A 12,165-nucleotide genomic window follows, 5' to 3' on the forward strand; every position below is an offset into this window, starting at 1 on the left:
TTCACAATCGTTGCTCGTCGACATTTTTGCATTCTATGACAAATTGGGCAATTATCGAAGCACGACCCAAATGAAAGCCAAAACAAAAGGAAACCCACAAAAAAGAATCGGAATAATAATGAGAAATGAAGCAGACATTCAACAAATCGCTGACACACGTACATTGAACTTTGTTTTTGGCCAAAAGCGCATCACCGAGAGAGGCAGCAAGGGCGGAAAGGTGGAAGAGAGACAGATGTTCGAATATAACAACATGCAGTACATTTGTGTGCTAAATTTATAACAGTTTGCTTTTAATACCGTGCACTCGTATCGCATATGGAGGGCGTGCTGTGTCCGCTGAGAGCTGGTACATTATTATCACAGGAGTCTGGATTGCTCTTCGGTACGATATAGCCATACAGACTAGGCTATTGATCCTGATCGTGGTCGGAAACGCCTCCTTCTGGGTGTTACACTTTCACCACAAATCAAATATACCACTATATTCTTAGAGTATTGGGTATAAAAAGGTATTCCTGATCTACATCAGCGGTGGGCTGAATTCTATAATTTGGGAATATTCCAACAACAGCAAAAAGAACCCTTATCAGCGAAGAAAGACTCGAGCATTATGCACACGACATGTATTTGGTTTTTGCATTCATGGGAATGAGGGGTGGTTTTTGGACTCTCGACTCGGTGGCATCCATAGCTTTGAAACTCTTGCATTGGTCAAATATCACGATGATTACTGCCAGATGACAGTGTTCTTTAGTAGCCGCTTAGTCTGTGCCCATCAAAGGGTATCTTCTAGTCTTAACAGTCGACTTTTGCTCCTACTTGCTTGCATTTTCCGCCGTTGGCAGGCATTTGCTTCCTCATTCCCTCCTGGGAGGAGGCAGGGAACCGAGGCGATCGTCATTTGCTATTTATAGACCGAAATGCATTCAACGAAAGTTTAAACCGCTGGACTGCAGCAGAGAGGGGCATGAGCATGGGCATGCTTCTGGCCCAGTTATGATGGGGCAAGAGCTCCCCCAAGAACTCCCCAATGGGAAACGCGCTGCACTCTACCTCTAAATATAGAGATGGATCGAAATAGGCTTTACCTCTCTCCCCTCTCTCTCTGTCTCTGTCTCTGTCTCTCTTTTGGTGCATCTGTCATGTGTCAATGACTGTGCTTCGCCTTTTGGCCCAGTTCTTGGGGGCTGTACCGCCGACTCACCCCAGTTTTCCCTGTTGGCTGCTGCTTAGGCTCTGACCCCAGCATAGTTAACACTTTTACGTCTCGGACATTGGGCCAAATACGTGTGCGATTTACTAAATTTAGACCAGGTGAAAACTCGCACATTTTCCCCACACACGAGAAAATGCCGTGTGCGCAATTTCAAGTGAAAATCTCCTGCTCCTCGCATCTCTTTTCCCCCTAACAACTCTTTGTGGTGGCTTTTATTATTTTTTGCTTTCATATTTCACATTATTATAGTATTCTGATTATCCCCGTGTTGTTCTTTCCGGCTTTCCTCCACTCTGTCTCTCTTAGAGGCATCTCTTTGACGCATCGACTGCCTCTCTTTCGAATAGATTTGATTCTCTTTGGGGTTTATTTCTGATCGTGCGGCAAGTTCTCATTCGAATAAAACATTTCAAATCTCTTGTGAGCAGCACAGTTGAATTTTGTGCGGCTAGCACAGCGGATCATCAATCAGTTCAGCATCAGAATCAGCATCCAATACCGTCTCTAAACAAACCAGTCTAAACTTTAATGTAAATCCCAATTGAACACAAGAATTCAATACGTCAAGTGAATCGAGACAAAAAAGAACAATAACCACAAAAGCTGTCATCGAACGTGTCAAAGAAAAATCAATTGCAATACGCTTAGATCGTCTTACCCCTGGGATCAGATGGGACCAGATCCGAACAGATCAGTGGGGGGTCGGCAAATGGCAGAGCCAGAGCCAGAGTTAAAGTTGATTTGACTGCCGCCAGCCCCAACGCAAAGTTGGCTTTCAGTCGAATCGCCTTTTTGGGGGGACAACTGCGCATAATTTTTGGACATTTCAAGTTAATGCTCTCTTAAGGCGGCTCTCTCTTATTGGCTGCTGCCAATTTGGGCAGCTATTTTGATAAGTTTTTAATTTGATTTGGAAATATATATATATATATATTTTTTTTTTTTTATTTTTTTTTTTTTTTTTTTTTGTAAATGTTAAAGTTTAACAAGCGATAAGTCGCAAAGATTAGTGATAGTTAGATGCACAAAACGATCTCTAAAAAGATCCCCTTGAATCCCTTAAGAATTTTTAGGAAATATCTAAAGTATTCGATTGCGGGATCTTTTGACCTTTAAAAGGGAAATCTTTGGAAAACATTTACCATCTCTAATGAAGCTTTAATTGACAAAAAAAAAACTCCCTTCAGATAGAATAGCAGGTTTAGAAAACTTAGTAGATTAAAGAAACGATCCAATAGCACATATACAAATATTTATTACAAACTCCAACAATAATAGATCCAATTTTCGTTATTTATGGGTATTTCCACATCGTAATCCTCTAAATGTGCTCCCCCGACCCTCGATAATTTTTCATAGTCATGACACCACAGATATTTTACGAGTATGTTCCAAAAGATTCCGTTTTTTATGCGATATTAGCCACGTTAAATGTTTGAATCAACACGAAACAGCATCAGCAGAGGGAAATTATTGCAAAAGGCCAAACATTTAAGCGCTCGGGAAAAGCCGCTTCATTCATGGCCTGCCCGTCCTATAGATAGACCATAGACCATAGACCACCGGTGTCTACATATATATGTATATATATAGAGGTATATGGCATGGATATACTAGGAAACAGACACAGATCATCGTAAATTATATGCATTGGTAAATTGCTTGAAAAGAAAAACGTTTTCTGGTCATTTCGTTTTCATGTTTGTTGTTTTGTATCGCGTGGGTGTGGGGAGGATGAGGAGCATCAACTTAGAGAAACAAATAAATATCAGGCAGCACCCTGACTTCCCCCCATAGATCATGGCGTGTATGTGTTTTCGATACAGCTCAGAGAAACCCCAGAGAGAGACCCCTTGTACAGATCCGCCACAAAGAAAATTGTCAAAATTGATGTCTTGACGTCACGTAATGGTTTGTTAGTGCAGCACCAGCCCCAGCCCCAGAACCAGCCCCAGCCCCAGGAGAAACGATCTGTGGACGCACGGAGAAAACCACATGTCAATATTGCGTTCTCCATATTGAGAGATCGGATACGATTGCGAGTGTATACACCGATATACCGATACGCATACATATATCTTGATCTGTACATGAGTAAACACACACAAACGCTGTTTGTTTTTCCTCCTCCTTTTGTTTATACCAAATTCATGAACATTTTGTGCTCGCTTTGATTATAATCGTAATTGCCTTTTGTGCGCGAGGTCTAAAAATGGAACAAAGATCAATCGTAATCGAATTTCGAATGCTCTTAAGTGGCGGGGATTTCTTCAAGGGATTTATTTCGGAAAGATTTCCAAGAAAGACGTAGCACGATATTGTACGTTCTATCGATAATAGTATCGTTTATTCGCGATACAAATCGATTGGACTGCTCTTTTCACATCCTATTAAAAATCTTTGGCACTACACACCTTCTGTGCCCCGATGTGTTCTCTGGAAACGATTACTGAATAGCAGACATCGTCTGTGTTAGGGTATTCCGGTCATGTGGTTCTGGGCGGACTGTTTAAGCGTAATTGCAATTGTGTGTCGACGATTGATGTACGAACCGGGGCGGGAGATGTACTAATGGGGCATGTGCTTTCTTCTAGTGTCCGTCAGCGACATGTCCTTTCGATCGAGATCGCGCACACAGGCGCCACTCTCCAGTCACCGGCGCTCGCTCTCCTCCTCGAGAGTGGGCTCCTCCGGGGCGAGTGGCGTGGGCTCCGGCTCCAGCGCGTACAACTACAATGGCAGCAGCTACGGCAGCGGGGGCAGCAGCGGCCGTCCCCTGAGCACGGGCTACTTCCCCAGCAGCAGCGGCAGTGGGAGCTACCAGAGCCCCTACGCCAGCGTGTACAGCTCCCGGGAGAGCCTGTACGGAGGCGGGGCCGGACGCAGCTCCTCCGGGGGCTATTCAAGCTATGGGAACGGTAATCGATACGAGTACAGTGGTGGAGGCTCTGCTTCTGCGGCCAAGTACCTTCACCATCACCATCACCATCAGCAGCACAATCACTACCAGCATCAGGCTAATCCTCACCAGCTTCCGCATCCGACAGTCGCCGGCAGTGGGCCATCAGCTGCAGCTGCATCCCCATCTGCCTCCACCTCCTCCTCCACATGCCACGCCACCACCTCCATAGCGTCCACGCCCACTGCCAAACCTCACAGCAGCCGCTACAGCTATATGCCGTCGTCATCAGCTTCTGCAGCTTCTTCGGGCAGCCACTACCACATTGTCGTGAGCAAGCACAGCAACAGCTACGGTCACTCTAAATCCTCTGCTCTCTCCTCCTCTCTCTCCACCGCCTCCTCCTCGACGTCGTCCTCGAACGGTACAGCCAGCGGTGGGGGCTACGACAGTTCCCGGTACGGCTCCAGCGCCTACTCCTCTGGCGCGGGCTCGTCTGCGTACTCGAGCGACCGCTATGTCAGCCCCTACTCGAGCAGTTACGACAACGGCGTGACCACAGCCTCGCTCAGCTTCAAGTCCCCCGGGCTGAGTGCCTCGAACTCGTTCAAGGGCTCCCGCCTGATGAAGACCAAGTCCCTGTCCACTTCCAACAGCAGCCTCACTGCCTCCCCGTACAGCAGCAGCAGCACCCCGACGACCAGCAGCAGCGTGAGCCCAGCCGCCACAGTGGCGGCCATTGCGGCCACTCGCAGCAACTCCTTGCGGGAACAGGAGCGCAAGTCGCGCAATCGCACACGCTCCCGCAGCGCCGCTCAGCGATCCATTAGCGCCTCCTCCGAGAAGAGCGAGGGCTATGAAGTAAGCAAGGGTTTCCAGGTTCAAGGTTCAAGGTGTGCTCATACAAAGTGAGGCATTTCCGCTCTCCCGACAGCCCACTGAGAGCGCCGTCTGCCAATGATCACCTTGTGTTAATACACCTTGGCTTTTAGTTAAGCTTTTTCTACCCGCTGTTGTTGTTGTTGATAGTATTTGAAAATCTCAAAGAGCACACAATTCCATGTTGATCGGATCTAATACTGTTTTCCTTCACCTGCAGAGCGGCAGCGAACGCACCTCTCGCTCCCGACTGGGCAGCACAACGAGTACGGCCGCATCGAGCACGACCAGAAGCGAGTCGAAGGGCAGCAGCGACAAGTCGGAGAACGGCGATGGCATTGACTACAAGGCGCTCTGGGAAGCGGCCAAGTGAGTATTAAACTGTCTCTCCTTCTGTCTGGACGCCATCGTTGCTCACTGCGGCGTCCCACTTTCTCACACAGATTGGAGAACGATAAGCTGAAGCAAGTGCTCAAGCAGAAGGATGACGAGGTTGTGCAGACGCGCGCGACCCTCGAGAGATTCGCCAATGCCGTAAGTAGACACTGCCCTAACTTGCCACGCCCACACCAGCCTACTACTACTACTACTACTACTATTCCTCTCACTCGAAACTCTCGCCAAAAGAAAAGAAACGAAAGTCAAAAGCAAAGCAAAAGCATACTCTCAGCAGTAACCAACCAACAAAAACAACAAACACACATAAAACAACAGAAAGCTCTCTCTCTCCCTGTCAGCTCTGCCTATGCTCTTCTTCTGTCCCCGGGAGAGAGAGAGAGAGTAGTGCTCTCTCTCAGATCTATACATATCCATTCACTCAATAACCCAAACACTCTTACAAAAACACACATGCACAAGGTGTTTTGATATAAGGTGAGGCAGGCATTCCCGTGGGAATGTGCCACCTTGCACCAAATACGCCTTGCCCATGCACTACAAATTTAGCAGCCCCCCTCTTTCTCTCTCTCTATCTATCTATTTGCCTCGCTCTGCCTCGTCTCATGTCAAGCTTTTTGCTCGCGTTCTGTCTCTCTACATCGCATCTCTCCTTCGCTGCGATCTCTGTCCAACCAAACCACCAAAAGAACAACACCAAAACTGAACAAGAACTACAACTACAACAGTTACAATATTTGTACACCGTACTACAACAACAAAAACCACAAACAAACCAAAAAAAAACCAACAAAATTAGCATATATGCAAAAAAGCAAAAACAAAACAAAATCTTGTTTCATTTCACATTCGCAGACCACTAAAAACTCACTCTCTGAGATTGAGAAACGTGAACGAAGAGCTATGGAACGCAAGCTCTCCGAGTTGGAGGAAGAGCTCAAGGTAATTACAAACGAGTCCTTTGCTATCCGTAAGCCCTAGCGGCTGCCATTTCCGCTGCCACACTATTGTTGCTGTTTGAAATTGAAATTGAAATTGTGTTCTGAGAACAGGAGTCGAAATTATTGATTGCCATCCCTCCACTGTTCTTTGTTTCCCTTTCTTTTTGTTTCTGTTTCCGTTTCTGATTTTACCGTATTTTTTTGTTATTATTTATTTCCTTTTTTGGCCAAAAGTTTTGATTTTTGCTTTTCTTTATCGATATAACCCAGGGCTGCATGCAAACCGCGTTCCAATCTTATTTATTTTTGAATGCCCTTGCAGATATAACGAGTGTATTCAAAGCAAGTGATCCCTGTGATCGCTGACATGGGAAAATATCGAACCGATCTGCAAGGGTATTCTTTCTTCTCGTTGTGTTTGATTTTCTTGGTTTCTTGATTAACCCATTATTCTTTTAAGAAAATTGATTAATGCGAATTGTGCTTCTGTTCTTAAGATCAGAATCCGTAAATTTGGCTGATTCCTCCGATACCTACCATTCCCGCTACACCCCTCGCACCTCTCGTTGAAGCAATATGTGCATATTTTCATTAAAATACCTTTCGTTTCTTGCTTTCACCTTTTGGCCAGTTCTGCTATGTATACCATAGGACACCAAGTTACCTAGCCTAGTCCTCTCTGTGGTGGCACTGTTTCTTTCTGATTGATTTGATTTGAAATTGATTTACAATGCCTTATACCTTAAACTGCTGTACATTGAGCGATTGTTTTGATTTCTGTTGCCATTTGTTTGACCCTCCACCACTTCTCCACTGAAAATTGTCATCATTATCATTCCGGGTTATCTTTTTTTGTTTTTTGATTTCCAAATACTATTACAAATTGCAATTACATCAAATATCAGACATTTTCTCGAGTTCTCATCTACATCGATAGTAAACCATACTTCTCGAGATCTTCATAGCCATCAGACACTACTCTTCCGTCCATTATGTTTCACTCTCTCTCTCTCTCATCATCTCTTTCTCTCTCTCTATTCATCATTGTCATTGTCAGACTCTCATTCTCTCGATCATCATTGTCACCCTTTTATGATTTTTGGTCACTGTTTTCCCCACATGCGTTACACGTTATCCGTTACACGTTACCCGTTACCCGTTGACCGTTATACGTCTATCTCTCGCACTCTCTTAACCGTTATAAAGCAATGCGCTCTCTCTCATTCAAAAACAAAACAAAAAACAAACGCTCACTCAAATTTGTTTTTCTTTTCTCTCTCTCTCTTCCCACGCGCCTCATCGATCGATCGATTGTCTTTATCTTTTCTTGCGTCGCCGCTGTTGTTGTATGATTTCGTTTTGATTTTTTTGATTGGTGATTTTTAGCTGTTGCAGAAGCTAAAGACTGAGAACGACCGCCTGCGCGCCGAGAACCGTGCCCTCACGCGAGTCGTCTCAAAGCTGACCACGTCGGCCCAGAGCCAGCTGGCCAAGGCCAAATAGAGCCATATCGAAACGCATTTCAATCGCCTAAGCACACTCCCCCCCACCCCCACCAGAATCACACACTCACAAAAAAAAAACAACAACAAACAATCTCACAAACGCGCGAATATCGTTATCGTTTCTATATACATACACACACATATATATTGAATACTATATTTAACACATTTTGATGTCGTTTTGAATACTCTAATGATAAATAAGTATAATCCGAATATATCAGCACTTGTAACAATAATTAAGTGGAATTAGGTTACCTTTGAGCTCATCATGGGGATTGAGAACCGCTCACCTCCACAGATCCAGATACAGATACAGATAGAAACACCCACCTATCAATTATTCAAACCTTCGATGAACTCTATGGGTAGCGTAGCAAAAGTGTTTTATATACATATAGTAAAATCTTGTTCCCACGGCTTGTTTTGCTCTAGATCAAAAAATGTTTGCGAATTTATTATGTGTAATCAATATCAATATATCATATGTACTTATGGGAACCACAAACCACTTGAAATTGAACTTGAACGTGAACTGTAACCGCACTGATTAAGTAACGTAAATCAAAACCATCAAAACCGCCACTCGAATCATAGTAAAGCCCATTCAAAATTCAGCGAAGCCCAAAAACGCTCAATTGCTTGCCCAATGTGTCCCCCACCATCAGCATCAAAAACACACAGCATCAGCACCAGGCCCCGGTCCCGGTCCCGGTTCCGGTCCAAGGATCTGCTCTCTCACTCTCTCTCTCTGTCCAGCCGCACATCGGGGGGAGAACGGAAAGGTACAGCAGTGGTCTAGTGGATGCTGGAAGCTTTACGGTAAATCAGACCCTCCACCAGACCCTGACATGTGACATTTCTATGAGCCACCTGCGCCCAAATACTATTATCAGCTGGCTGTTGTTGTTTTGTTGTTATACACATACCACAAAAATAAATATACATAATAAAAAAAAGATATATATATATTTTATCTATAACTGTATTATCGAGTGTTTCAAAAACTTGTATCTGATTGGAGCCTGAATTTTTTTTATTAAAGCTGAAGTTGGATTGTAACCTAGGGAGGTGTATGGAAATAATAAGGGATTCACTTGGTTTAAATAAAGAAATGAATAAAGAAAAACTTTTAGACTGAAGCCCAAGCTTGATTTGAGCATTCGTTATCTGTCAATTTGGTTTGCCTTTTATACCCCACCTTTTGTTGGCGTCGCTGTACGTCGAATTGTTTTGTATCTTTAAAGATACATTTTTTCGAGCTGAGGCTGCTGAGGCGAATCGATTTAAAGGAGTAAAACGTATCGATTTATAAAATTTAATAATAATATAGATATATGCACCATTTGCGATCCAACTGAAGTTAAATACATACATATATAAATCATTAATCTCGATTAGAACTCTATATTGAATTGTGAAATTCGCTATTGAAAACATTTTGAAGCACTCTGAATGTATATATGCAATAAATATCTACTTAATAATCGTACTTTATTACACATACATACGAGTATACATATAGTATGTATGAAACACCATATTTAGTGTCTATATTCTAACTATTCTATGGAGGTTTTCCTCTTGTTGTTAATATTGTTACAAGTTTTCTATGCCAATTTGTTTATCCTTTTGTGTGTGTTCTCGAAACCAACAGCACAACATACCCATCGACCGATCTTGAGTTATGAAATAAACGAAACCTTTGCCCACTGTCGTTCTTATTCAACATAATGCTGTTTATTGTTTTCCATTCCGTCCCCATGGGACGGCATTATCCGCCCTATCTCCAGAATGTCAGGCATCCGCATCAGGCATCCGTATTCATGTGATTCATTCGACATTATATGATCGACCGATCTTCAATAGCTTATCATGGCACACGACACGCGTCACGAAGTCATGAAGAGCACACGAATCATTGATAGATTTCATAGAAACGGCTCGTACTATCGGAATTTCTATATAGTTTGTGGTTGCATGCATGTTGTCTCTGGTTCTCTCCTGATCAGGGCGTCCAGATGTGTCGATGTTTTTACGAGTAGGTAATTACTAATCGTTTGTTTGTTGTTTCTGTTGTTGTTGTTGCTGCTGCTGCTGCTGCGGCGGCATCATTCCCCTAACTAACGAAGCATGCCCCACGCACAATCACTCCCCGAACTTGTGCCTCCCCTCTGTGCTCAATGCTGTATCCATATCTTGTGCATATATACATATACCTCTTTCGTATCGTGTGTACTAATTTGATTCCACTTTGATCCACAGCAACTCGATGCATACAAGTCGGATAATCATCGCCTGAAGGAGGAGAACGCGGCGCTGATTAGAGTTATTAGCAAATTAAGTAAATGAAATGATGTCTCCCACTGTACCGCTGCATGGATGGAGGATAATCATCATCGTCATCTGTATCATTGAGAAACAACCCCATTTTTACGTTATTCACCAGCTGGAGACGGGCTAAGAGAAACTAAGAGAAGAAATTAAATGAATCAAAACGAAACGAACAGAACAGAAAAAAAAGAAACGAAACGAGAAGATAAGAGGAGAAGGAGAAGGAAAGGTGCGAAATTCGCTGTAAGGGGGAAATGTCAAAATTTTTGTTTATTAATTGTGTTAGATATTCAATCATAACGTGAAACCATGTTTCTACAATATCGTTGAGAATTGTTTCGTTCGTTTTATATAAAGAAAAATCTTATGTATTTGGTCAAATTTTATATACAAAGTAGTGAAAATTATTAATTAATAAAATTGCACAGATCAAGCCTAACTGTACGCAATGTAAATCAATTGTGTGAGGATCGAAAGAAAGCAAATTGCAAAAAGCGAAAATAACCTTTACATACAAACTGAGAACATATTCATCAAATGAGCCCTAGTTACAGATTAGTTTAACTACGTAATACATATACATACATACATATATAAATATATACATAAACATATATATTTTTTTTTTTCATATATAAATTATATATACACATTGCATATTATATATATTTAGAGCAACTGAATCATAAGTTCGACATTTGAATGTGTAATATCATCGAGCAACCACGAGAGAACCGAGGAAGAGTTGTTTTCGAAACCAGCCCACGCGTCAACGTACTAAGTGTAATCATTATCATCCGTATCATTCGTAATTGTGTTTAGTGTACCACCCGAAAACCCCCCATATTTTACACCATACCATTTTTATACCCACAACGCCCCCGCAATCTGAGGAGCGTACCGAATACAAGCTCCATGGCGCTCTTCTACAATATATAGTTACAGATACAGATACGAGAGCATATCAGGATATGCTGCCCTGCATATGCACTATTACTTCTACTATTCGATTACGTTAATTATTAGTTTCTCCCTCACTTTGAATCGTATTATATCGTACTATATTTTACCTTCGCTTATAACGAAACAAATGATCATACGCCCCTATGCATACATATTTCTGTTATTTATTAAATTCGCCTAAGAGATTTTTGTGTTACTCGTAAATGGAAACGATAAGCAAATGCATACATAAAAAAACATACAACAACAACAACAACAAAATATAAATTAATATAAATCGTGAATTGTGTAATATGTAAAATTGTGTGAGAAAATATTTAAGAAAATTTGATTCAAATACGAAACTTAATAAATGTGATCGCAAGCAAACTCTAAATATCTTTTGGAATGGTGTCTTATGATGTTATTTTGATTTTGCATACCCTAATACGTTTTGTTCTTCAGCAGATAACAATCTCTGTCGATTTCGTGAGAAATTCCACATATCTCTCATTCAAGGTTTACAATTTCTTTGATAACATACTCGGTAATAATTTAATTATTTGCTGATAAAACGTTGTCTGAAATGAGCCCCCGGGCAAATCTGTTTGCAGAGCATGCATTGGAAGAAATACCACAACCTTTTTTGGGTTGTATCAACTTTATCGTTGATCAAAGTCGAAAATTAAGGACTAAAGGTTAACTTTGTAACACTCATCAGAATAGGGTTTTATTCTTTCGGAATCACTATATCATTATAAATTCTGTAGCAATAATCGATCATAGAAGAATATTTACAAATAAATGTTGTTCACTGTCACTATTATACATATGATATCATCTCTTGGAAACAATTGGTCTGCATTCAAAAATATTTGGGGTACATTAGGAACCTATTATACCGATTCCTTTACTCTACCTTAACCGGGTATAAAAAAGACAATAGCAGTATACAGAGCTCTAAATACAAAATAAAAATGCGCTTAGATTACAAATTCTTGGATACACATTTTCAGTCCATGAGTCAGTCAAATGAACCATCCGTATCCG

At 42.0% G+C, this 12,165-nt stretch overlaps 1 protein-coding gene across 18 annotated transcripts in view; it reads left to right on the forward strand.

Annotated features, from left to right (window-relative positions):
* Window positions 1–11,505, forward strand: part of LOC108151245 (protein phosphatase 1 regulatory subunit 12A) — a 32,576-nt gene extending 21,071 nt beyond the window's left edge. For 7 of the 18 annotated variants that reach the window (XM_017279747.2, XM_017279750.2, XM_033387029.1 and 4 more), the window contains 5 exons: window positions 5,218–5,366; window positions 5,441–5,531; window positions 6,249–6,335; window positions 7,721–8,661; window positions 10,105–10,184. In XM_017279747.2, the coding sequence (XP_017135236.1) occupies window positions 5,218–5,366; window positions 5,441–5,531; window positions 6,249–6,335; window positions 7,721–7,837 (444 nt within the window). In that variant the 3' untranslated portion in view covers window positions 7,838–8,661; window positions 10,105–10,184. Of the gene's footprint in view, window positions 1–1,642; window positions 1,750–3,813; window positions 4,980–5,217; window positions 5,367–5,440; window positions 5,532–6,248; window positions 6,336–7,720; window positions 8,662–10,104 lie in introns of those variants that run through there. The other 11 variants (XM_017279748.2, XM_017279759.2, XM_017279760.2 and 8 more) reach the window with 6 other exon arrangements.
* The last annotated feature ends 660 nt before the right edge of the window (window positions 11,506–12,165 follow it).

Source organism: Drosophila miranda, chromosome XR (assembly GCF_003369915.1).
Source record: "Drosophila miranda strain MSH22 chromosome XR, D.miranda_PacBio2.1, whole genome shotgun sequence".
Classification (NCBI taxonomy): Eukaryota; Metazoa; Arthropoda; class Insecta; order Diptera; family Drosophilidae; genus Drosophila; species Drosophila miranda.